General features: G+C 44.1%; 2 protein-coding genes across 11 annotated transcripts in view; both read left to right on the top strand.

Moving 5' to 3' along the window:
* The first annotated feature begins 23 nt into the window (after positions 1-23).
* KARS1 (lysyl-tRNA synthetase 1) lies at positions 24-16054 on the top strand. 2 transcript variants are annotated; one of them, XM_058528315.1, is made up of 15 exons: positions 48-127; positions 2852-3031; positions 4940-5099; positions 6040-6205; positions 8502-8595; positions 9166-9352; positions 9439-9564; positions 11011-11130; positions 12186-12348; positions 12457-12630; positions 12787-12872; positions 13214-13299; positions 13962-14088; positions 14738-14881; positions 15765-16054. In XM_058528315.1, the coding sequence occupies exons 2-15, from the start codon at positions 2886-2888 to the stop codon at positions 15867-15869; spliced, it is 1884 nt and encodes a 627-aa protein (XP_058384298.1). In that variant the 5' UTR covers positions 48-127; positions 2852-2885; the 3' UTR covers positions 15870-16054. The 2 variants fall into 2 exon arrangements, with proteins under 2 accessions (XP_058384299.1, XP_058384298.1); XM_058528316.1 differs by lacking the exon at positions 2852-3031 and having other exon boundaries at positions 24-127.
* A 3727-nt stretch (positions 16055-19781) lies between these two features.
* ADAT1 (adenosine deaminase tRNA specific 1) overlaps positions 19782-26724 on the top strand; it is a 28982-nt gene continuing 22039 nt past the window's right edge. For 4 of the 9 annotated variants that reach the window (XR_009216441.1, XR_009216440.1, XM_058528307.1 and 1 more), the window contains exons 1-5: positions 19783-20174; positions 22652-22842; positions 23137-23205; positions 24159-24213; positions 24662-24792. Coding sequence is in view for 7 of the 9 variants with exons in the window: in XM_058528307.1 (XP_058384290.1) it covers positions 22674-22842; positions 23137-23205; positions 24159-24213; positions 24662-24792 (424 nt within the window). In the remaining 2 variants the exon portion in view is untranslated. Of the gene's footprint in view, positions 20175-21503; positions 22843-23136; positions 23206-24158; positions 24214-24661; positions 24793-26724 lie in introns of those variants that run through there. The other 5 variants (XM_058528314.1, XM_058528313.1, XM_058528308.1 and 2 more) reach the window with 4 other exon arrangements.

The following is a 26724-nucleotide window of genomic DNA, read 5'->3' as shown; positions in this document are numbered from 1 at the left end:
TTCAGACCCTGACCTGGAAGTTGAGGGGCGGCCCTCATCCCTTTCAGGCCGGGCCTTCGGGGAAGATGGCAGCGGTGCAGGCTGTTGAGGTGAAAGTGGACGGTGGCGAGCCGAAATTGAGCAAAAAGTAAGTGTCGCTGCTGGTAATTAAGACCTTTGCGACCGGAGAGTCCGGGCTAGGAATCGCCTCGAAGCTCCGGCCGAGGCAGCTGTGCCTAGGGCCTTCCTATCGGTTCTCGTGGCTACGGACACGCCGGGACGTGGCCGCTATTCCCGGAAACTACATTCCCCAGGATGCCCCGGGGTCGGCGGGGTCCTTGCTGTCGTACTCCTGGAGTAAGAGAATGCGGAGGACTGAGAGGTGACAAAAAAGCGAAGCTTACTCTTTCCCTTTCCCCTCTGGGAAATGCGTTCTTTTATTACTGAGCCACGCCCCGATGAGGAGGTTGGAGAAATATTAAATACCCCAGGTTTTCGGAAAGACCTTCAAAGTTTCCTTGGCCTCACCAGGGCCATTCTGAACTTATGTATTAAAGGGAGTAGTTCTAAAACGGTATCGTGCACCTATCCATATGGGTTATTCAAAGGATCTTTGAGTATTGAGTGAATGACCAGTGTCTAGCAGTAGGGACCGCCTTATTCAGCCGAGTACAGCAAGCTGCACCTATACTGCTGGATATATCTTTGTTAATCACCCCAAATCCTTGGAGTATGAAGGGAAATTTAAATAAACGAAGATTAGCCGCTCTTTGACTACGTGTTATATTGTCTAAATGCTACACTTCCTCTCAACCCGGGTTCTTCACAGAACATAGTCAGTGATTGTTTTCTCAGTACTCCCAAGGATGGTAAATAGATAGTGCCATTTGATAGGCATAGGAGAGATGTTACTTCATTACATGTAAGCCTGCTTTAGTGCATGAGGGCTCACTTCTCTTGCTGAACCCTGATGGAACTGCACTCAATGAGTAAGAATTGATGTTTCCTTCTGTGTGTCTGGGTTTATGCTTCAAATTTCCTAGAAAAATGAGAAAAGAAATACCTAAAATTGTGGTTTCATAGCATCCTAATATGTTGTCCTTCTGAGAGTGTCTGATGGATCTCTATAAATATTTGGAACCTGGTCTTGGGCTTCTGCCTTTGGGAAAATTGACTGGACTTTGATCTGTTACATCAGTAATTGAATTTTAGGGTTGTATATCACAGAAGAAAGGCCTCCAGTTGAGAGCGGGATTTTAAGGTAAATTGAGGAAACTGGCCAAATCCTTTTTTTTTTTACTTTTCTTAGATTAATTACAGCAAGAAGTTGTTAAAGCAGCTTTTATGTATCAGGCCCTATGCTAGAACTGTACAGACTTTGTCTAATCTCAATAATAACCTTGCAAGGGAAGTGTTAATGCCAGCTTTTCAATTTAATAAGCTGAGGCTCTGGGTGATTAAATGCTGAAATGTGCATACCTAAAGTGTGGTCTATCACTGATCCAACAGTCTTGAGCAGAGATCTAAAATCAAGTCCATAACTCCACAGCCCATGCTCTTTATACTGACTGCACCATACCTCATCATCATGTTGTCTAAAAGAATCTGCCATTGATGTATATTCGTCTGGTGACCATGGGCTAAAATTTTTTTTTTTTCCTGCTGAGGAAGATTAGCCCTGAGCTAACATCCCTTGCCAATCCTCCTCTTTTGCTGAGGAAGATTGGCCCTGGGCTAACGTCCATGCCCATCTTCCTCTACTTTATATGTGGGATGCCTGCCACGGCATGGCTTGATACGTGGTGCGTAGGTCTGCGCCTGGGATCCGAACCTGCAAACCCCAGGCCACCAAAGCAGAGCACGCGAACTTAACTGCTATGCCACTGGGCCAGCCCCTAAAATAATTTTTTTATGATAAACATTTCCTTCTACAGTTATGCACTACTTAACGTTTTGGTCAATGACGAACTGCATCTATGATGGTCTTCCCATAAGAAAAGCCCAGGTGTGTAGTAGGCTGTACCATCTGGGTTTGTGTAAGTACGCTTTATCATGTTCACACAATGACGAAATCACCTAAGGATGCATTTCTCCGAATGCATCCCCGTCGTTAAGGGGCGCATGATTGTATTTCTTAATTGTTCTTGGAACTTCCTTGGTCTGAATCTTTAGTGAGCACCTTTTTATGCCAGTTATTTTCTTCAAGTTAAAAACAGAGGGGATGCCTGCCAGGTGACTCATTTTCAAATGAAAGGCCAAGTTCATTTGAATGCAGTAAAGAATATGATCCCTGTAATTCTGTTCCCTTCCAGTATTAATGTATCAGCATAATTTGGTCTAAGACACTTCCTGAAATTCTCCTTTCCTGCTTGTTCCTGGACCTCTAAACAAGTCTTATCTTTGACTCAGAGGTGCTTTTGTTTGGCTTGCTTTTAGCTTCATCTAGAGTTTGCAGTTGATAATGATGTTTTATATGCTTCCCATTGCCATCTTTGTGACCAGGTATTTCATCTCCAAGAGAGAAACCACGTGTCAGGGGCTTCAGAAAAACTGCCTATGTCCTATCTCCCATTTTCTAGAATGTTGTGATCATTTCTATCTGTAAACTATTGATTGACTGGCTATTGTTGACTTTTGACTGGGAATATATGTACCTTTTTACCATAGCAGGACTGAGAACATTGTCAGTTACAGTTGCAGAGCAGTGAGTGTTACCGAGTTGCTGTCAGTTAGGAGGGTCTTATATAAAATGGGGCACTAAAAGGTTGTGCATCCACCCCATTCCCCCAGCCAACCATAGAGTAGGAGTGCTAGTCGGGTGTATGTATACTGTCTTTCCCATCTGACACCACATCTCTGTGTTTCCTGTTAGGTGGTGGTAATCATTAGTTCCAGGGTGTTCTGCCATGTTGATGCAAGCTGCTGTAAGGCTTGTTAGGGGGTCCCTGCGCCAAACCTCCTGGGCACAGTGGGGGCAGAGGGAGCTGCGACTGTGTCAACTTGCTTCTTTCACAACGATTCACAAGGAGAAGCCACTTTCTAATAAAAGAAGGTTGGTGCCCATTACCTTCTTTATTGCTCTGGGAGCAAAAATTGTTCCCTTACTAAGTTCCTTATTTATTAAGCCTCTGGACTTGTTGCTAAGGCAACAGAGCCCTGCCACCAAAACCAATAGTCCTTTCTCGTTTTCTCTTTAATAAATTCAAATTCTCACTCCATAGATTCTTGAGATGACTTTTGGATCTTAGTCTAGAACAGTGCTGAGAACAAAACCCTTGTATAAATAAAGAATTTCTAATGTGAGTTATTTTCCCTTTCTTGGCTTTCTGGAATTTGTTTGCTCCTGAGATTAATTTGGTTTCTAGTCTTACTTCTATCCCTAGGACCTTTTCGGGTTATCCTTATGATTGATTTGATTTAAGAGCAACACCTAGTTGAATGGAAAACAAGTTTATTATGTTAATGCTTGGAAGAACCAGATAGGCTTAGATGCCTGCTGACTGATTACAGCACAATAGGCCTGGCACACTGTTCTGGAAAGGTTGTCTTCACAACTGTTATAAGATAGATTATATCCAGACAGAGACACCCACTTGGAGGCTCTGAGAGTTAGTTTTGTTACTTAAAAGATGATCATTTCGAATCTCCAGTTAGGTTTTTTTAGTTGAGTTATTCTAAACTCATTAAAAATTAAGAATGTGCCCTGAAGCCAGACAATATGCAAGCATGACTGAAGATTATTTGCCTTGGTTCGTTATTATAGGATACTCAATGAACATTGGTGGTTTGAAAGAATGATCAATTCTATTTGAGTAATGAAGGTATCCCTCTCTACCCAAATCTGTTTTGGTTTCTGGGTTCCGATAGCAAGATTTAAGATCATAAGGGATACCAAGTTATCCAAATCGCTTTAGTTTTTGAGTCTCAGGTGACAAGTATCAATAGTTTGGATAGTGAGGGATTTGACCAGAAATTTATCCAAATCTGTAAGATTTCTCTCCTGGGTGCAGAGAGTGAACGGTTAAGATAGTGAGACAGACCTAGAATAGCTCAAATTTGCGTGCTTATTAAATGCTAGGAACAAGGTCATCTCTTTATATACATTATCTTAATCTTCAAAGCATTTGGGGCGGGGAATGTCTATTATTATTTCCGTTTTACAGATGGGGAAAAGTTAAGTCACTTGCCCAAGGTCACATAAATGGTAGGTAGATGTGTCAGGATTTAGTCCCAGGTGTTCTGACTCCAAAGATGGTGTATTATCACCTATGCCCTGTTGCTTTGTACACTGTTCTACCCAGTTTGTCGTCAAAGTCAGGCTCCTATGGGCAGAGTGAGACCAATGCTGAGGGCCATTGTCAATGCATTGATCAGTGCTGAGGGAGAGATTGTCAGTGGAATGTCTCCTTGAACTCTGGGGTGAAAAGCTACCCCAGACTAACCCACTCCTTGGGGGAGGAGTAGAGACGTGGCAGACAGAGCTAGAGATGTTGCCTTATCACAGGTCTCCTACTCTAGGAACTTCATATTCTACAGAGGATATCAAACAACTGAGATTCAGTCCTTGGCCTCAAGGGGCTCCCTAGCCTAATTAGCTTGAGAAAAGTCTATCTTGCTGATTTTCTGGGAAACCTTTTTTCCTATTCTAAATATAAACTAATATGTGGGATTCCCTTTGTTCTGGTGTATCTTGAGTTTGGTAGGGATCTAATGCCAAGGACCTCAGACTGGAAAGCAGAGACTGAGAAAGATCTCTCACATCTTTATTCTAAGCTTATTTTTAACTTTGTCTCTTTCACATATAGAGTTTAGTGACTAAGAGACTAGAGGTGGGGGTGTAGAACGGGGCAAGAGCATTTCCCCCAGACTGTTCATATTTTTAATAAGTGGCTATGGGGCAGAATACAGTAGAGGACTCTTCAGGCAGCTGTCACATTGAACATTTCCATCTTCCCAACAGTGAGCTAAAGAGACGCCTGAAAGCTGAGAAGAAAGTAGCAGAGAAGGAGGCCAAGCAGAAGGAACTCAGTGAGAAACAACTAAGCCAGGCCACTGCCGCTGCCACCAACCACACTGCTGACAATGGTGTGGGTGCAGAGGAGGAGAGCCTGGACCCAAATGTGAGTCCCCTGAACCACCACCCTGGCTGAGCACAGGGATGCTTCTGATGGCGCTTATGGCAAATTCCTTGGGACCAGACAGTAGGAGGGACCAGTGACTAAGAAGATAAATAGGAACTGGAACAGGCACTGGGCCCTGGGTCACTGCCAATGGATGAGAGTGGGCCCACCACTCCATCTGGTTAAAGGCATAGGCCCTGAGCGTTTTTCTAATCAACTCCCAACAGACATTTGGGAGAACCCATTACTTCCAAGAGATCTTCCTTGGAACTAGCTGGGCCTTATAGCAGCTCCAGAGAAAGTGTCCCCCTGAAGATGGGCTAGGGTTTACTTTAGACCAGAAATTGGCAAAGTGTGGTCCACATGCCAAATCCCAACCCGCCATCCCTCCTCTTTGGTTTTGTAAATAGTATTGGAACACAGCCATGCCCATTTGTTTACATATGTCTAAGGCTGCTTTCATACTATACTAGGGTTGAGTAGTTGCATCAGAAAAAGTTTGCTGACCTCTCCTGTAGACTATTCCTTTTTTACATTCTCCAGGCCTTGGGGAAAAGTCTGACGTGTGGCCAGGGATAGGAGAGTAGGGAAGAAGATAAGTGATAAACCGTGCAGATGGGTGCACAAAAGTGGTAACCAAGGCTACCTGTACCAATTAAACTTTTATTGTTTTAGGCAGGACTCCGATTTTTCTTTTGTTTGAATCTTGCATTTTGGAATTCTGGCCTTCATTTCCAGCTATATATCTGGCCATGCTGCATATGTGAAGTGCAAATCTCACTCCATATCCAATCCTGTGATTTCAGAGGTGCGGAGGGCTCAGTTAAAGAATCTCAGTGTATGGGGGCCCCTCTGAGGCAGAATACAGTACTCTGCCAGATGGGCCACTGGTCTGACCAGGTTCAACTTCTCAAAAGCTCTTTTTTTTTTTTTTAAACAGCAATACTACAAGATCCGCAGCCAAGCAATCCACCAATTGAAGGTCAGTGGGGAAGACCCGTACCCACACAAGTTCCATGTAGACATTTCGCTCACTGACTTCATCCAAGAATATAGTCACCTGCAGCCTGGGGACCACCTGACTGACATCACCTTAAAAGTGGCAGGTAGGAAGATTTCTGGGTGGCAGTTTGCTGAGCTCCCACAGCAGGCAGGCCTCTCCAATAGTACAAAGAAGGGTCTGGGGTGATCTTGCTCTCAAGTATCTTGTGTCTGAGGCTGCTTTACTAGGGACGGTGCCAATATATCTATTCACAGAAAGTAGAGCAGCCCTGAGGCAGGAGATCGCATTCCAGTGGTGATGCTGCACAGGAAGGGGCATTCTCTGAGGGGGACTCCTGGCCTGATGCTGCTGCTCATTCATAGTCTTTTATGAGGACTTTCCTTCATCAGTGGGAGCCACGGCCCCAGGCTCCTAAAAATGCCAGTCTGTGGCCTGAAAATGCTTTGCACTAGACTATTATTTCTAGGACAGTGTTATTTTGGAATTAAACATCTTGCATGGGATCTTTTCCTTAGTTAAAAAAACATTTAAATCTTTCATTTCCTCCTTAAAAAATCATAATAAAACTATTAATTGTAGAAAATGTAGAACATTCAAACATTCAAAGAAGCAAAGAGAGAAAAGTTTAGTTAGCCATAATCCTACCACCCAGAGAGAACCCCTGCCAATACCAAAATGCCCCCAAAATTTCTTTTTCTTTGAAGTCCAGTGATTTTACTAAAATATGTCTTGTTAGTCATTCTGGGTCAGTATTCTCAGGTACACAGTGTGCCCTTTAAATATGTATTTTTAAGTCTTTATTTTAGGAAATTTTTGTTGAATATAGTTTTTTATATTCTATTTCTTGCTTTGGTTTACTTTGGGGACTCCTTTTATCCACATGTATCTTTGCTTCTTTTCAATATTTGTCACTCTTTCATCCTTTTTATCTCTTTCTTTATACTTTGATTTTTAAATTTTATCCTCCTTTCCACTTTATTTCTCTTAAGGCATTGTTGGTTGTATTTATTCACTCTTATTTTCTTCTAGTTTAGTCTTCGTTTCTTTTTGTTTGTTTGTTTGTTTGTTTTTTGTGAGGAGATCAGCCCTGTGCTAACATCTGCCAATCCTCCTCTTTTTGCTGAGGAAGACTGGCCCTGGGCTAACATCCATGCCCATCTTCCTCTACTTTATATGGGACGCCGCCACAGCATGGCTTGCCAGGCAGTCCGTCGGTGCGCGCCCGGGATCCGAACCGGCGAGCGCGCACACTTAACTGCTTGCGCCACTGGCTGGCCCCTAGTCTTCGTTTCTGAAATGATTTTTTACTTGATTTCTAATTTTTTTCATGTGTCATCTCATTTCTTAGTTTTTCTTAATGTCTTTCAGCTCATTGTGAAATAGAATTTTCTGTTTCTGAGCATGTCTTTCTTAAGTGCTTTCATTGTCTGTGGGGATGTTATTCTTCTTATTCTTTTTATTAAATAACTTGGTATGGTATTTGACCTCAGTAGTTTCATGTTGCTTACTTTTATGTGAAGTTAGTTTACCTGAATGTTAAAAGTAAGCTTGGTTCAGATAGCTTTCCAACTTCACTGAGCTCCCTCTTTTGTTTTTGTGAAGTGTTCAGAATATAGCAGCTTGCTTTCTGAGATTTTCAGGCTCTCTTTCGCTTCCTCACTTTTGTTGAACCTTCTCTTTCCTTTGTCTCTGTTTTCCTGGTCTTGTTCAATTTTGTGGGGCCTTGTCCTAGAAGTGATCTCTGGCTGTAAAATTCAGAGAGTTCTTGGGGGATACACTAAAGGGCTTCATCCCCTAGACCTTCGTAAGGTAGCCCATTGTACTCACTTGTATAGCAGTGGGCAGAATCCCCTCCCAGTTTCAGCTGCTCTCCTCCACTCAGCCTGCCACATTTTCCAGTGAATACCTATGGCTATATGGGAGATTTCCAGTTCTCAGACTCATCAGACACTGTGTTGCTTCCCACAGCTTTTTCCTGTATGGAGGTCTTGGGGCTCTTGGTGGTTTTCCCACTTGCTTGTATTGGGGATTGAGAATATCTTCCCGCATAATTTTGTCGTAAATTTTGCCCATGGCTTTTTGGCCTTGCCTGTCTAGTTGTGCTTTCTATTTTTAAGTGAGGGTTCAGGAAAATCCAAACTATGCTGCCACCAACACTGCCATCTTCCAGGAATCCAGTAAACATCCTTAAAGCCAGATTTTCCTTCACATCTTTAACTGGTTTGAATGGGGATCATTGTCATCAAGAAAAAGGCAGGGCTTAGGCCTCAGGCTGAAATCAAATTGTTATGGTTTACCTTCTGCCCAGACATAAAAAGTGCAGAGGAAGCTTTTTGGCACTGACATCACGAAATGGCTTCTGCTTCTGTCAATCAGTATTTTTGCTTCTCTTTTTCTAGGTAGGATTCATGCGAAAAGAGCTTCTGGGGGAAAGCTCATCTTCTATGATCTTCGAGGAGAGGGGGTCAAGTTGCAAGTCATGGCCAATTCCAGGTATATAGAAGCATCCAGTTACAGGCCTTTTTAGTTTGGCCCAGAGCAACACAGTTGGGGACAAAGGCCCGAGTGGTTTTCTTTTCCCATTGGTATTTAAAGTTAGAAGACGTGATATGGTTGGGTAAGGCTGAAGAGAGGGAAAAAAGGCCATCTGATCACTTGGAGACTAATGACTACTCTCAGGTTGTGTGGCAGTTAAAAATAAAAGATAGGGGCTGGCCCAGTGGCACAAGCAGTTAAGCGTGTACTCTCCGCTTCAGTGGCTCGGGGTTCACAGATTCCGATCCCAGGCGCACCCCACTTGTCACGCCATGCTGTGGCAGCATCCCATATAAAGTGGAGGAAGATGGGCACGGATGTTAGCTGAGGGCTGATCTTCCTCACAAAAAGATAAATAAATTTAAAAAAATAAAAGATAATACGTTTTTAACAGTTGACCTTGAATCTGAAATTCTTCTTGGGCTCCCATTAATTAGGCATTAACAGTTTACTGAGGGTTCCAGAGTAAACCAGTGGTCAACGTTAATTTGGAATAGTGTATACTGATTACATTTTCCTTTCACTCAGGAATTATAAATCAGAAGAAGAATTTATTCGTATCAATAACAAACTGCGGCGGGGAGACATAATTGGAGTTCAGGGGAATCCTGGGAAAACCAAGAAGGGTGAGCTGAGCATCATTCCCTATGAGATCACACTGCTGTCTCCTTGCTTGCATATGTTACCTCATCTTCACTTTGGCCTCAAAGACAAGGTAAGCTCTGGTGGCCTCTTAGCTATGGTTTATCATACCACTGAATCAGACGTGTCAGTGATTTCTTTCTGTTGCTTTTGGTTTAGGAAACACGATATCGTCAGAGGTACTTGGACTTGATCCTGAATGACTTTGTGAGGCAGAAATTTATCATCCGCTCTAAGATCATCACATATATAAGAAGTTTCTTAGATGAGTTGGGATTCCTAGAGGTGATGGAGATTTCCTTACCTAACATGACGAACCGTCTTGCTATGCTTGCCTCTTACTATTCCTTACCTCCCCTTCTCCAAGGCATATCCTGTGTCGGTATCCTTCATACTCAGTGAAAAGTCCCCTTTTTTGCCAGTGTCTTTGTTCTGCTTTCTTTATTTAGTGCCCTGATTAGAAAGGCAGGATCTCACTTGTAAGATAATGGACAAAGTGTAGGGCCGTCCAGATGCTAATGCCACGTTCAATGTGTCATCAACTCATTTTGCTTTTTTGTGGCACTAAAAAAAATTTTTTTTTAATTTTTATTCAATTTATCCAAAAAAAAAATTGTTTTAGGAAAACTTTGGGGGAAAAAATATTTTTAAAAAATTTTTTTAATTGTTTGAGAAAGGTGAGTGCACATTACTGTAAAACAAATTCAAAAGATAGAGAAATAGAAGCAAAACCAAAAGTCTCCTTTTATTTCTCCCAACTAACTTCCCTCTGCAAACTTGTTTGATATGTATCCTTCCATGCCATTTACTCTGCATATGTACATACATACCTGTGCATGTTGCAGATGGGGTACATGTGTAAATGTTTTGGAAGGGTTTTATTTTTTGATTTAAACATAAATGAAGTCACATTATATGTATTATGATGGACCTGTTTGGTTTTTTTCCCACTTACTATATTCTGGATCCCTTTGCATGTTTGTATATATGTGTATATATATATAAAAAATATTTTTTGATGCTACATAATTTATTTATTTCCCCTATTGATAGTTTAGGTTTTTGATTTTCTTCTCTAATGTTTCAGTGACCATCTTTGTGCTCATGTGCAAGTGTTTCTGTAGGATGGATTTCTAGAAGCAGAATAACTAAGTCAAAGGATATAAGCAGTTAAATTTTTTTTTTGATAAGGAATATTGGCCCTGAGCTGACATCTGTTGCCGATCTTCCTCTTTTTGATGAGGAAGATTGGCCCTGAGCTAACTTCTGTGCCCATCTTCCTCTATTTTGTATGTGGGACACTGCCACAGCATGGCTTGATGAGGGGTGCATAGGTCCGCGCCCAGGATCCAAACCTGCGAACCCTGGGCTGCCAAAGCAGAGCGTGCCAACTTAACCACTATGCCACCAGGCAGGCCCAGAGAAGTTAAATTTTTAATGAAGACTGCAAGTTGAACTCAAGGCTGTTCCCATTTAGATTCTTACTTACAGCTTGTGAAAGTTTATGGTACTTTGTTAATGGTGTTTGGTATTAATAGAAATTGAGACACCATTCTAGAAAATCAAGCTAACTCTACTTTTTTGTCAAGCAACTGCACATTACTATTGCTTAACTTTTACTTGGGGATATAACAGGCTTCAACTATATCACGTGCAAAGCATGAGCTATCCCCAAGGCCTCTGGTTTGAGGACATCTGTCTGAGGACTAAAGGTTTTTCCCTGTCTTTTAGATTGAAACTCCCATGATGAACATCATCCCAGGGGGAGCTGTGGCAAAGCCTTTTATCACCTACCACAATGAGCTGGACATGAATTTATATATGAGAATTGCTCCGGAACTCTATCATAAGGTAATCAGTAAGAAGATGCCTTGTTCCTTTAGAGAATCAGAAGGTTGGAAAACCATTGTCTAGACAGGTGCAGAGAAGAGGAGCAGTGAGGGTAGAACAGCCAGGACAGTATTGTAATTTGTCCACCTTGTGAGTGTTACACTTCTAGAATTTCTCTACAAGATCAGTAGAGCATCGCAGGTCAGAGGGCAAAGGAATTGGCTTTCCTAGGTGTGCAGATCCTCCTAACCTACTTTGTTTCCCATAATACTTTTAAGTTTATAGTCCCCCTTGGATTAGATCTGATTTTAGTCTTTTGTAGAAGAAAGAGCGTAATCTCTGTCTGGAAGTTGGAAATAAATATCTACAAATCACCAGAGTAAATATCGAAGACTGTCATTCAAGATTCTTAGTTGCAGGCAACAGAACCTGTTATAACCAGTTTAAGCAAAAGAAGAATGTATTCAAATATATAAGGAAGCTGACAGTTTCCAGGAGGATCAGAGAAGCAGGCTTGGAGACCATACAGCCAGGAATGATTCTGAGTTATATCACTGGGCTGTTCCCATGGAGAACCCAGTATCTTCCACTAGGGACAGTTACCACAGCTCATAACCCTGGAACTAGGCACAAGTCATTGCCATTAGGACCTCTGCAGTTACCACCTGTAAAAGCTAGATATCTCTGGCCCCCTTCACTAGAGGAATTCTGTGCAATACTTGCATCTTCTTTCAGCAGCTTCCATGTTGAAGTCTCAAAGGTGTGTCTGATTGGTGGGAGTTGGGTCACATGCTTGTATCGTAACCCCAAGAGAGCCTTGTTTCCTGGGGAGGCTCACACTCACAAGATGGGGGACACCCCAGACAAAGGAAGAGTAGCCAGAGGTCCTGGGCAGCCACAATGAATGATAAGTATCCACTACAAAAGCCTAAAGAGAGGACGGTACTCACCATTTGGGTAGAGACCTGAAAGCATGACTGAGCTGTGAGAACCAAGTTACAGCTTTTATAGACAAACTTTCCAGAGCCGTTAAGGCAAGATTAGCTGCCATGACCGTGGCCACATGTTGTTATCAGATGCTGGTGGTTGGTGGCATTGACCGGGTTTATGAAATTGGACGCCAGTTCCGGAATGAAGGAATTGATTTGACTCACAATCCTGAGTTCACCACCTGTGAGTTCTACATGGCCTATGCAGACTATCACGATCTCATGGAAATCACGGAGAAGATGGTTTCAGGTGACCCCTCCTGCTCTCTTTGTCCTTCACATATGTCTGAAGGGCTGGTGTGCTGCTTTTGGGAGGACTTCCTGTTGGTCCTCTTTAAATGACAGATTTCTTTCCCAGGAATGGTGAAGCACATTACAGGCAGTTACAAGGTCACCTACCATCCAGATGGCCCAGAGGGCCAAGCCCATGAGATTGACTTCACCCCACCCTTCCGGAGAATCAGCATGGTAGAAGAGCTTGAGAAAGCCCTGGGGGTGAAGCTGCCAGAAACTAACCTCTTCGAAACTGAAGGTAAAGTGATGCCCCTCTCCATTGTATCGCCCTCCTTCCCGTTCAGCTCTGAATTAGATTAGGTCAGGGCTAGAATTCCCCATACTGTTCTCTTTATATACTTTTTTAGGGGTTAGTGTGATATCTTCTGTCCTACCTCGTACATTTGTATTACAGAAACTCGCAAAATCCTTGATGATATCTGTGTGGCAAAAGCTGTTGAATGCCCTGCACCTCGGACCACAGCCAGGCTCCTTGATAAGGTGAAAAGCCAAGTGCTTCTAGTACATGCCCTCATCCAGTGATCACCAGCCCCCTGCTCCCTATGAAGGTGAACTCCACTGGGGTGAAGTAACTTCCACAGCTTCGCAGGAAAGCCCTAAAGAGAGAAATAAGAGAATTCACAAGTTTTGAACTGCTGTACTAAGCTCTGTGCCAGCGTTACGTATGTTCTCTCAGTTAATCCTTACCAGCCATTGAGAATGTCAGGATAAATCCTTATAGCATTAGGTGTGGCTAGGAGCTGAGTCCTCTTCCACCACGACTGGGACAATCAAAATGCCATTCAAAAGGTATCTCTAGCTCTGCTTTGCTTCTCCTTAAGCTTGTCGGGGAGTTCCTGGAAGTGACATGCATCAATCCTACGTTCATCTGTGATCACCCGCAGATAATGAGCCCTTTGGCCAAATGGTAAGATAAAGCATGGTGTTTCAGTTACCTGTTGCTGCATAACAACCTCAGAACTTAGTGGCATAAAACAACAATTTATTAATTCTCAAGATTTTGTGGGTTCATTGGGTAGTCTTTCTGCTCTACATAGTGTTGGCTGGAGTAACTCCAGTGGCTTTTTTCAACTAAGAACTCTGCCACGGCACCTTGCTTCTCCTCCACATGACATCTCATCCTCCAGAGCCTCTTCATGTGGCCTCTCTCTGGCAGCATAGCCTGGGCTTCCTTACATAGTGGCTAGGTTCCAAGAGGAAGCATTCCAAAAGAATAAACTCCAGTGTGCAAGCATATATCAAGCCTCTGCTGATGTACCTTTGATTAAAGCAAGTCGTATGGGCAGCCCAGAGTCAGTGTGACAGGGAGTGCAGAAGGGCATGAATAACAGGAGGTGTGGTTCAGTGTAACAGTCTACCGCACAGGTTTGTGAAGATAATTAAAGCTTCCTTATCTCTCTATCCTCCTCACTATTATACCAAATGATTTGGTGCTGAGATTGCATGCAGGCTTCAGGTCACAATCAGTAACACTTTCAAGTCAACTAGAATTCAAGAACTCTTGTGTTTGTACCAGAAGTTATTAGTGAACCTGTATATTCAGCCTACCCTTTGGTCTCCTGTCTGCAGGCACCGCTCTAAAGAGGGCCTGACTGAGCGCTTTGAGCTGTTTGTCATGAAGAAGGAAATATGCAATGCCTACACCGAGCTGAATGACCCCATGCGGCAGCGGCAGCTTTTTGAAGAACAGGCCAAGGTAAGGAAGGAGTGTGTGAGCAAAGGCACGCTCACCAGTGTTCATCAATGTTCCCACTGACCAGAAAACATCAGCTTTAACCCTGGTCTGTGTTGTTGTCTACATCTCTTGGTGACTTCAACAGAAATGAAGGAAAAAGCCACAGGCTGTTCTTCCCTCCATAGTGAAGTCACACTTCAAGATGGAGAACTTGACTAGTTGGGCCTTAGAATTTTCTGCATAAGAGGAGCTTAGGCATGATTATCTGTGTTGGGAGTGTGACACTTGTCTTGAAAATATGTTCACCTAACAAGAACATAATTTTTCTTAGATGGTACATTTATTGAGGTGGCTTGGGGATGAGAGGCACATAAAGATTAATGGAGACACAGACCCCCAGGCTGCCTGCACTAGCACTGCTATTGATGGGTAGTTTCAGGAAATGGGAGAAAGACTCTTGGGAATCATCCGAGTCTCGCAGAGCCCTGGGCAGGTGAGGTGTTTTCATTTCACAGAGAAATTTGCATGTGTTCTGAGGTGGAGTTCATCAGGCCTGACCTCCAGTTCTTTGAAAGAAATAGTAATCCCTCAGAACATTTTAATGTGCTCATTCAGACACTGAGAGACAGTGCAGCCTGGAACAATGTCGCTGTTTGGTTCTCTCTTTTAGGCCAAGGCCGCTGGTGATGATGAGGCCATGTTCATAGATGACAACTTCTGCACCGCTCTGGAGTATGGGCTGCCCCCCACCGCTGGCTGGGGCATGGGCATCGACCGCGTCACCATGTTTCTCACGGACTCCAACAACATCAAGGTACACAGCAACCTGCCACAGTGCACGCTGCCCTGGAGGAGCTCCATTCTGTTGGAGACGGGGCATGGTGGGCCTGGAGAATAAAGAAAGGGCTTTGGGCTGGAAGGAGAAGCAGGCAGAGGAGTTACTTGCAACTCCGGAGGAGGAAGATCAGAGCATCTTGACCTTATGGCTTTAGGGATTTTTCTACCTGAGGCAGAAGGAATACTAATTGTTTGCATTTCTTAAGGACCTAAGAAACATGCTAGGCCCTCTCCATACATTATCTCGTTTAATTTTTTTTTTTTTTTAGTGAAGGAGATCAGCCCTGAGCTAACATCCTTGCTAATCCTCCTCTTTTTTTGGCTGAGGAAGACCAGCTCTGAGCTAACATCTATTGCCAATCCTCCTCCTTTTTTTCTTCCCCAAAGCCCCGGTAGATAGTTGTACGTCATAGTTGCACATCCTTCTAGTTGCTGTATGTGGGACGCGGCCTCAGCATGGCCGGAGAAACAGTGTGTCGGTGCACGCCCGGGATCCGAACCCAGGCCACCAGTAGCGGAGCGCGCGCACTTAACCGATAAGCCACCAGGCCGGCCCAATCTCTTTTAATTTAAGTCAGGCCTATGAGGTATAGACACTGTTGTTATCTCATTTTTATAGATGAGGAAATAATATTTGAAGACAACCTCTGTGTTTGTTTATTCTTTTGACATCGTTCCCTAAGCAGTGCTGTGCATTTGTCCTTTTCCATCCTCGCTCATTGAGAAGGACTGAGTTAAAATAAGAGAACACAGATGTCTGGATTTTGGTGGTAACAGTAACCAGAGGCAAAAGGAATGGGTGGATGGCTGTGAAAAAATCGAGTGCTGCTTAGCCTCACAATGCGCTTTCTCTCCTGTAGGAAGTACTTCTGTTTCCTGCCATGAAACCCGAAGACAAGAAGGAGAAGGAGAATGCAGCAACCACTGATACATTGGAAAGCACAACAGCTGGCACTTCTGTCTAGAAAACAATCATTGCAAGTCATGTAACTCAGGCATCTGCATTTCTGCAAAAGATCAAGGACTGCAAGGGAATTCCTGTGTGTTGCTGTCCATGTGACTATCACAGTGTAGGTCAGCCACCAGAAGAGAGAAGGGGAATTAAGTATTCCTTTTTACTCCTTGTTACCAAATAAACCATTTGTCTCTATTCTTTGTCTACTCACTCTTTTTACCTTTGGAATGTCAACCTTTTCTCAGACAGCTAGCTTAAAGAATGTTTAGGATTATACCACTTTATTCTTCCAACAAATTTATATTAACGTCTGCTCTGTGCCAGGCACTGTTCTAAGATATTAAAGACACAGCAGTGAACAAAAGCCAAGTTCCTGCTCTCATAGAACTTATATTCTTTCTTTAGGGGCGGGGATGGGGGGTAACTAGACAAATAAGAAACCAGTAAATACATAATATTTTTGATAATGGTACATACTAAGAAAAATAAAGCAGGGTGAGGGGACAGAGGTGCTATTTTAGAAAGCGGTAGGTGGGGGGACAGTGCTATGAGGGAAGACCTCTTCTACGTGACATTGAAGTAGAGATCTGAGGGAAAAGGGTGATCCAGGCTAGAGGACTGCATTTTTGAGGAACAGCAAAGGGTCTAGTATGGCTGGAAAGGACTAAGTAAAGGTTGGTGAGGGGGCAGGTCATGCATGCCCCTGTAAGCCATGCAGAGGAGTGTGTATTTTATTATTAGGGTTTTGGGAAGCCATTGGAGAGTCTTTAAAAGATTGTTCTAGTTAGCATGTGGAGGGCAAGAGTGAAAGGGAGTTCAGTTACACTGTTGCAGTGGGCTGGGGAGAGATGACGGCTTAGACTTGGGTGGTTTAAGTGATGGAAATGGTGAAAAGTCCTTGGACTTTGCCTGTGTTCCTGGGGTCACTCAACAGAATTCTGCTGATGGAATGTGGGTTGTGAGAAAAAGGAGTCAGATGATTTCAAGGTTTTGGGCCTGAACAACTGAAAAGTAGAGTTGTCATTTACCAAGATGGAAAAAACAGGAAGTGCAGGTTTGAGAGGGAAGGTCGAGTGTTTGGTTTTGAACATACTAAATTGGACATGCCTGTTAGCCATCAGGTGGGAATAGTAAGTGGGATGTTGAATGGTGAGTCTGGAGTTTTCTCATTATTTTCGGGTTAATTCAACTGGGCTAAGAATGTAACAAGGCTACGGCTAAGGGCCTGCTATTACAACGGAGCCCCTGATCCCTGACACAGGGAGGCAGTCCTTTGTCATACAACAAAGGACTTGTCTTTTGTACTTCAGCAAAACCTCTGCAAGCATCCCAGCTTTCTGCTTTCACAGAGCAGGTTTCTACTTCTGCAGCTGGTAAAACGATCCAAGCATGCAAAATTAGCTATCTGGGAACTACTTCAGGGAGGGTTGAGCATCTCCACCCCTTGCCAGTGTTTAAGCATAGGCTCCCGGAGCACTTGGCAGTAGTGGTAGATAACCAGGTGGTTTTTCAAAGGAAACACTTCCATTATGGCCCATCCTTCAGCAAGGTGATGTTACTAAAATGAAAATAATTATCTCACCAAGGGAGAGGGAATAAGGTCAAGATAAGGGACTGAACTTCAGGCAACACTGTACTGTCAGTGTGGACCATTGGAAAAGGCAACAAGGATTAATGAGGTCACAAGTGACCTCTAAAGAGCTATTTAGTAGAAGGCTGGGGGCGGAAGCCAGCTGTCTGGCCTCAAGGAGGCTGGAGATAGAGATGAACTAAAGCAGCAGTAGACAACTTGTTTGTGGAGTTTAGCAGGAAAAATGACAGAGGATGAAAGCTAGAAGGAAAAGAAGAATTATAAAGTCCTCATTGCCTCAAACAGTTCAAGGCTCACAATTTGCTAACTGCTGTACTAGGGCAAACAGAAAGGCATGGTTCCAAGCTTCATCAAGCTTCTAGACTTGTAAGGAAAATAGATATTTAATAAATTAGCAAAAAACACTATAAAATGACAGCTCTGGTAAATACTTTGAAGGAGAGGTCCACAGGGCTATTGAGAAACTATAACAGACCTAGTTAAGGAAGGTTTCCCTGAGGACATTAGATCTGAGATCTGAAGGAAGATGGAGCACCACACCAACTAGTCAAAGAAAGGGAGGAAGAGCTTCCCATAGTGTGGCAATAAGCACAAAGATCCTGAGGTAGGAAAGAACACAGAGAAGGCTAGTGACACTAGAGTACAGAAACCCAAGGAAATATGACACCAGATGAGGCAGGAGGGGGCTGGTGACGCAGGGCTGTGAGCTTTATCATGGGGTTTTGTCTGTATTCTCAGGGCTCTACTATGGGATTTTGTCTGTATTTTAAGAGTGCTGGGAAGCCAAGTATTTAAGCAGGGGCATGACATCACATTTGGGTTTTGGAAACATAAGTCTGGCTACTCCGTGAAAAAGAATTTGAGTTGGGTAAGAAAAGGTGAAAGTCCAGAGGTTGGCATAGCAATCCAAGGAGATGATAGTGGCTTGGACTAGGGCCACGGAAGTGGAAGAGAAGTGGATGGATTGAAGAGAGAAGAAGATCAACAGGACTTGGTAATAGGTTATATTGTGGGGGTTAAGGGAAGGGAAATGACAAGGAGAGTGACTCATTTTTCAGTTTATGCAAGTAGACCGATGGTGGTACCAATCCCTGAGATAACCCTGGAAGATGATTCCCCCACCGGGATCAGTGCTTCTTTAAAGACAGAACAGGGAGTCTGCTGCAGATTAAAGACGTTAAAGAGCAATGAGGAGCAGGGTTCTTAGGCTTGGAGGAGGCCTATGTCCCTTTTCCTCTGAACTAGAGAGAAGGATGGGGTCAAGTAAGTTGCACTTCTGTCTCCTATAACTTTTGAGGAGTAACAAGAAGTGAATTCTCTCATCTTTAGCAATTGAGGTATACAATTGCTGGATAGTACAGGCTCCTGAACTATCCAGACTGCTATACTACCTATTCCCGGCAATCTGCAGGTTTTAGACCCACGCTGTCCGATACAGTAGCCACTAGCCGCATGTAGCTATTGAGCATTTTAAATGTGGCTACTGTGAGTTGAGATGTACTGTAAGTGTAAAATACACACCAGATTTCTTAAACTTAGTATGAAAAAAAGAACGTAAAATATCTCAATATTTTTTTAAAATATTGCTTACATGTTGAAATGATAATACTTTGTATATACTGGGTTAAATAAAATATATGATTAAAATTAATTTTACCTATTTTTTTTTGACTTTTTAAAATATCGCTACTAGAAAATTTTAAATTACATATCTGGCTTAAATTATATCTCTATTGCACAGCACTGTTTTATTTTTTTTAATTTTTTTATTTATTTATTTTTCCCCCAAAGCTCCAGTAGATAGTTGTATGTCATAGCTGCACATCCTTCTAGTTGCTGTATGTGGGACACGGCCTCAGCATGGCTGGAGAAGCAGTGCATCCGTGCGCCCCCAGGACTGAACCAGGGCCGCCAGCAGCGGAGCGCGCACTTAACCTCTAAGCCACAGGCCGGCCCTGCACAGCGCTGTTTTAGACAGAAGTTCAGACTAGTGTTCCAAGACACGACATCATTCTACTTGAACCATATCTTACCGGGGAGTCAGCTTCCATCGACCCATTTCACCGGTACCTGCGCACAGCGCGGGAGGCTGCAGGACTCTAAACCCCAACTTCACAACCCCTGGCGCCGCCCCCAGAAAGACTACAAGGGCCAGGGTGCACTGCGCGCCTCTGGGGGCGGTGCCTGGAGGAGCAGCCATTTGTGACGTCACGTCCGCTTTGCAGCGCGGGTTCTGCTTGCTGTCTCCGTGGGCGCGCGTTGTGGAGGTGGGAGGGGAGCGTGCGTGAGGCGGTGGCGTCGCGGGGCCGAGGGCGCGAAAATGAGGGGCCCTGGGCTCTTGGGTGAGATGCCCTCTGACTTTCTCGAGCCCAGTTCGTGTAGGAAGAGGTTGTGAGAACTGCGCTTCCCCCACGCGTGTGCCGTGAGAAAGTGCCGCTCCTTCCATGGAAGTGCCAATATGCTCCGCGTGAACAGCTCTCCCTGCGGGCGCGCGTGGGGCGTGTGGCCTGACAGCAGCAGCCCGCGTGACCCAAGGAGGCTGGCGCGCACGTGGTCTCCGCTTCTCGGACCTAGAGGGTCTCCTGTACCTGGCCGAGTGGACCCCACCCCGGCCCTAGAGACTGCCGAGAGGGGGCTCTGCCCTGCTGCCGAGGGTATGAGGAGGGGGCGTGAGCGAAGTAGGCTTCCCTTCCGACAACGCTAAAGCCTTTTCTCCCCTGGCAGGTGACCTGCCTTAACTTTTCTTTGGAAAGGAAGTGGGTTGTTAAGCTTTTGCAACTATTATAACATTTGCGATCTTGTGGGCAAAGAAATGCCTAACTGAGCTGTTATTTCATATTAAGTTACTGGAGATCTAGGAGAGAGTGGGTTTGAATTTTAGTGGACCCAGTATAGCAGAACATTTCATTTCAACTACTGTGCACACTCATCCGGACTCAGCTTCATGAATGAGATGATGATATAGTTCTTTATCTTAGGGAAGCAACGTTTCTTATGATGAGTTCTTTCTTCCTTAGCTATTGTAGTTTGTGATGCTTGCCTCTGGTTTAATTTCAGGTTGGTGCTAGAGTATCTGCCTTTGTAAGATATACTGCCTTGTGATGCCCCCCGCCCCCCACAGAAATGAGATAGAGATCCCTTCCAAACGGAGGACTCACGGATCTCCTGTGCTTTTATTTTGCTCCAAGAGATAACAAGACTTAATGCTGGTTCTGTCTTTAAAGTTGCAATTTATATTAGTTCCTGCCGGATTCTTTGTTTAAATCACTATGGTCAGATTTACCATGACCATTTATTGCAATAACAGGCCTGCACATTGGAACTGTTAGAAGATAGACTGAGGCATATTAAGATTTTTTTAAGTTTTTTTTTTTTTTTTTGTGAGGGAGATCAGCCCTGAGCTAACATCCATGCTAATCCTCCTCTTTTTGCTGAGGAAGACCGGCTTTGAGCTAACATCTATTGCCAATCCTCCTCCTTTTTTTCTTCCCCAAAGCCCCAGTAGATAGTTGTATGTGATAGTTGCACATCCTTCTAGTTGCTGTATGTGGGACGTGGCCTCAGCATGGCTGGAGAAGCGGTGTGTTGGTGCCCGCCCAGGATCCGAACCCCGGCCGCCAGTATCGGAGCGTGCGCACTTAACCGCTAAGCCACCAGGCCGGCCCAAGATTTTTTGAAGTTTATTTCAGCAAAAATCAGTTCCACTCGGGCAGCACCAAACCAGAAGTGGTTAGGAGCACTCTGCAGATAGAAGCCAGGAGAAAGATAGAGAAAGTGCAGAAGCAAGAAAGGAAATTACTTGATTGGCTATAGCTTAAAGGTTGGTTGTCTGGCTGTGACTGGTTGTACTTAACATTTTGATTTTGTAACCCTGGGGCATTTACAGGTTTTGATCTTGGATTGCTTACATAGGCGGCCAGGGCTTTAGAGCCACATCAATCTACTGATCTTCTTGTTTCATTTAAGACAGTGTGGGGGTGGGGGTGGGGGCTTCTTGTAGAAATACTAGTTTTCAGAAGCTACATGCACTGGGGCGCAGTAAAGCCTTTTTTTTTTTTTTAAACACTTAGCTATATCCATTGCCATATGATCTCATTTTCTACTAAGAAGCTTTTTATACATTTGAGTCCAAATGAGATCATTGAGCGAGCATCGGTAGAGTCAAGAGTGGGAGAGTTTCTAGCAAAGTATCCTAGCCCTCTTTCAGGTCTGATCTGCTGAATGGTTTTTAATTCATGGCTTTCCGTGCCTATTACAGTCTCCCTGCCCCCGAAGGAGCTCAAGGCAAATCAATCAGGAAAAATCAAATGTTCTTTTTTGTAGTATTAATCACAGTTGACATTAATTATGCTGAACATTGTAGCAATTGTTTTTTAATAAATATTATTTAATCCTCACAATAACCCCATGGATTAAATACTACTGTTATCCCTATTTTAACAGATGAAGACACAGACACAGAGATATTAAGTAATCTACCCAATATCACATAGTTAATTTGTAGCAAAGCCAGGATTAGAACCCAGAAAGGGTAACTCCAAAACCCACACTCTTCAGCACAACTCCTATGAGGAGAACACATGACTGCTGAGAAACCTCTGGGCTCTGTCACTTCTCTCCTCTGCATCATAAAACATAATAGGAGAAATTAAAGAGTTACCTTCCTGATGGGGGCATCAGTGGAGATTTACTGGAGGGAGATAAAGAACCAGTCTGGTGTGAGGGAAAGAGAAAAGTAAAACACCTGAAAAAGAGGATGGAAAAGAACATCTGCCTAGAAAAATAAACCTTGTGTGGTGAGAGTCTGCCAAGGCGAGCTGAGGTCTGCAGCCCTTTAGGTGCTATTTCCAAATGAGAAGTTGAGTAACGAGGATACTTCCCTCTCATGTGCTTTCGTTTTGAGTGGTAGGTTCAGATTCATTAGAAAGATGTCAGATAGCCAACATTAAAACAACAACTACCTTGAAGAAATAGGGTGTCTTCTGAGGTTGGTGGGATTTGGGACTTCTTTGATCTTTCCTTAAAGATGAAAAGGGGGCGAGGAAGTAGTAGGAGAACATGACCCCCAGAGTTCCAGATCGAGAAGCCTCAGTATGAACATGGTTGGAGTACATCTGAAAGCCTGGTGAAGCGGTGGTGTGAGGTAGCATCTTGCATTGGTTCTCCTTTCTGTACTTCTCATGGTTGTGGTTTTTGATCAGGGCCTCAGCAGCAGCTCAGACCATGTGGACCGCGGATGAGATTGCGCGGCTGTGTTATGAGCACTATGGGGTCAGGCTGCCCAAGCAGGGGAAGCCTGAGCCCAACCGCGAGTGGACATTACTAGCAGCTGTGGTGAAGATACAACCTGCAGCTGACCAGGCCTGCGACTCTCCTGACAAACCAGCACAAGGTGAGACCTTTTCTCCTTGGAAGAAAAGGTCTTCTTGTCAGAGATGGTAGAATTATACACGGCTATGCAGGGACAGTTGTTGCCAGGTGTAAACTGCGATGTTGGGCATGTTCCCCTGCTCTCCGCCAGGTGGCGCAGTACTTCTGGTGCCGGGACATGGCCAGGCTGGAGCTGCAGTTCTCAGTTGGGTCAGCCTATGGGAATGCTCTGGAGGAATGTGCAGACTTAAACCTGAGGATTAGGGACCATTCGGATTCTGAGAGCTCACTTAATGATTTGTTCTTTTCCCCTCAGCGACAAAGGAAGTTGTCTCAATGGGAACAGGAACAAAATGCATAGGCCAGTCCAAAATGAGGAAGAGCGGTAAGCCTGGGTGGCATCCAAACATTGCCTGTCGAGGGAGCTTTGGAAACTGGTGTCCACGTTGCCCTTTCCTCTCCTTCTCAGGGCAAAGGGGCCATATTGCTGAGGTGGCTGACCTTTCAGATCCAACTGGCTGTTGCTCCAGTTGGAAGGACAGAACTTACTTAAAGAATGGAAATAAGTGTGGAAACAAAGGCCACCAGGAGCATGCTTTCTGAGTGGATTGAAAGTTGGCCAGTATTTTCATGCTCAAACCAAAAGTTCCCTGGGGTTAGCTATTCCACAGCATATCTGAAGCCCCAGAAAGCAATCTTGAATTAAATGGAGATTTTGGCACCAAAAAGGATATGGAAATTCCTTAGAGGTCTGGCATCTTCAGCTTCTGCTTCCAGTTGGCAGAGTCCTCCTGGAGTTTGCTTCCTTCTCCTCTCTTGCCTCCTGTATATGAGGGAGCTGATCCAGGACCACTATGGATTGAATTCAATGGAATTGTATCACCACGAGCACAAGTATGATACCAGGGTTCAAAAGATCTGGACCCCTGTCCTCCAGATAAAGATTCCCCTATAGATCAGTAGTTCTCAGCTAGGGGAGATTTTTGCCCCTCAGGGGACATTTGGCAATGTCTGGAGACATTTTTAGTTGTCACAGCTTGGGGGAGTATGCTACTGGCCTCTAATGAGAAGAGGCCAGGAATGCTGCTAAACATCCTATAATGCACAGGACAGAGCCCCACCGCAAAGAATTTTCCAATCCAAAATGTCAGTAGTACTGAGTTGAGGAAACCCTGCTGTAAATGCTTTTCCGCTAATGATTGTGATGCTTTCTGGCAAAGCCCTCCAGGAGCTACATGGCCACCCTGGGTACTGTGGGAAACTTCTGTGTTCTGCTTCGAGGAACCAGGGCCTCTCCAGGTTCCATATGTCTTCACTAGTGTCCTGTCTTTGCCACAGGAGACATCCTCAATGATAGCCATGCTGAGGTCATAGCCAGAAGGAGTTTCCAAAGGTAAAACCACATCCCCAGAGAGTCTGATTTAGCTTGGGGTGGGGGCCCCAGAATTTGTGTTTCTAATAAGCTCCCAGGTAATACTGATTATGTCGGCCTGTGAACTACACTTTGAATAGCACTGGTCTAGACAGTGGTTCTCATGCTTGAGTGCACATCAGAATCACCTAGATGGTTTGTTAAAGCCCAGATTGCTGGGCCCACTCCCAGAGATTCTGATTCAGCAGGTCCAGGGTGGAGCCTGAGAAGTTGCATTTCTAACAAATTCCAGATGCTGCTGGTTCAAGGACCACACTTTGAGAATCAGTGGTCTAGATCATTCTCATAACTCCAAATCACCACTCCCATTGGCCTGCAGCAACTCTTTCTTTCTTAATAATCACCCAGCCACAGTCTTTCCCTTTACCACAGAGAATGGTTGTTCGTTCTAGCATCCTGTCCCCGTTAGGTACCTTCTCCATCAGCTCCACTTGGCCACCGCCCTGGAGGAGGATAGCATCTTTGTCCCAGGAACTCAGAGAGGACTATGGAAACTCAGACCAGACCTCTTGTTTGTGTTTTTCTCCAGCCATACACCCTGTAAGTATATTCAAGCCTTTAGGTTAATGTTACATTGTCTACTTCCTTATGTTTGTCTTATCCATAGATATGTTTCTCAAAAAAGCACTTCTGTCTGAAGTGTAGCTACAACTGATGACAATGCCTTTTTGTGAACAGGCCAGTGTGCCTAATCACTTCTCTACCAAGGAAAGGTAGTGGGGCAGAGGGAGCCTCACTCATACAATTATTCAGTTCTCAGTTCCCAGTCAGGACTGGAAAGCTTAAAGATAAAACCCCACGAGTTCTGAAACCAACAACAGGGCTTAGAAGTCCAAAGGCCTGAGTTCTATAGGAATTTATCCTGAAACTTATTTCATTCATTCATTCAACAAATATTTTCTGCCGCTTGTCGGGCAGATACTGGGTATATAGCAATGAATAAGTCTAGTCCCTTGCTTACCCTCATAGAGTCTTTTAGGAAGTATAGACAGTCATGGTTCGTTAAGGTAAATTTTGCTGAGTTATAAGAGGATGTTCAGATGCTGTGATTGCATTAGGCAGGAAGACCAGGCCTAAACTAGGGAGTCATTTCTTTTTTTTTAATAATTTTATTTATTTATTTTTTTTCCCCCAAAGCCCCAGTAGATGGTTGTATGTCATAGTTGCACATCCTTCTAGTTGCTGTATGTGGACGCGGCCTCAGCATGGCCGGAGAAGCGGTGCGTCGGTACGCGCCCGGGATCTGAACCCAGGACGCCAGCAGCAGAGCATGCGCACTTAACCGCCAAGCCACGGGGCCGGCCCAGGGAGTCATCTATCCTCTGTTTTTCTGTCTTGAAAATTGAGAATAATTTCTACCCTTTGTAGACAGCAGCTCAGGGATGGCAGTAAAATGTCTACACCCTAAAAACTTTGAAATAAAGATGTAAGATTGTCCTCTGAGTATTAAACTTTAAAACCAATACATGCAATTAGAGATAGGTAATCACTCTAAAGAGACAGAATAGCTGTCAAGACTTGATCATAACTCAAATCAAAAATGTAATATAGCTTTAGAAAGAATGAGTCTATCAGAAAAGAGTTGGTTAAAAGTCAAAGGTCGGAAAAATAACACACAGAGGTAGGCAGGGCTCATCCATGCTCTGTTCTTAGCAGTGGGTGCCCTGGTCCAAGGACCAAAGGATGTTTCCTAACTCAGTGCTTCCCAAACTGTAATATTCATATGAATCACCCAGGGATCTTGTTACAATGTAGATTCAGATTCAGTAGGTCTGGGGTGGAGCCTGAGGTCCTGCATTTCTAACCAACTCCTGGTTGATGCCAGTGGTGTTGGCTTGTGGACCACACTTTGAGTAGCCAAGGCCTAGCCAATCCCAGTGGCAGGTGTAGCCTTATTGTGGAGATAGATGCATCTGGGGATCACAGCTAGCCTGACCACCTCATCAAATTACATATACAGTGGTCCACAGGCTGGTACTGCTCTGTGAGAGTGTACAGGTCCATGGCCAGGTGAGAGAAATCAGGACTATGTAGTGAGTTTTTTAAAAAGCTAATTTCTTTCCATTTAAAGGTTATAAGATTTTTATCTTTTTTTTTTAAAATAATAGTAATTAGGATTTTTAAAGATCTTACTTGATGGAATAAAAGGTTGACAGCCCTCTGTTGATCTTAAAATCTTCTGTGGCCGGCCCCATGGCTTACCGGTTAAGTGTGCGTGCTCTGCTGCTGGCGGCCTGGGTTCGGATCCCAGGCACGCACTGACGCACCGCTTCTCCGGCCGTGTTGAGGCCGCGTCCCACATACGGCAACTAGAAGGATGTGCAGCTATGACGTACAACTATCTACTGGGGCTTTGGGGGAAAAAAAAAAAGAAGAGGATTGGCAATAGATGTTAGCTCAGAGCCAGTCTTCCTCAGCAAAAAGAGGAGGATTAGCACGGATGTTAGCTCAGGGCTGATCTTCCTCACAAAA

The sequence above is a fragment of the Diceros bicornis genome, chromosome 32, assembly GCF_020826845.1.
Source record: "Diceros bicornis minor isolate mBicDic1 chromosome 32, mDicBic1.mat.cur, whole genome shotgun sequence".
In the NCBI taxonomy this organism is placed as follows: domain Eukaryota; kingdom Metazoa; phylum Chordata; class Mammalia; order Perissodactyla; family Rhinocerotidae; genus Diceros; species Diceros bicornis.
Note: the sequence above shows the minus strand (reverse complement) of the source record. Positions and strands in the feature narration are given on the sequence as shown.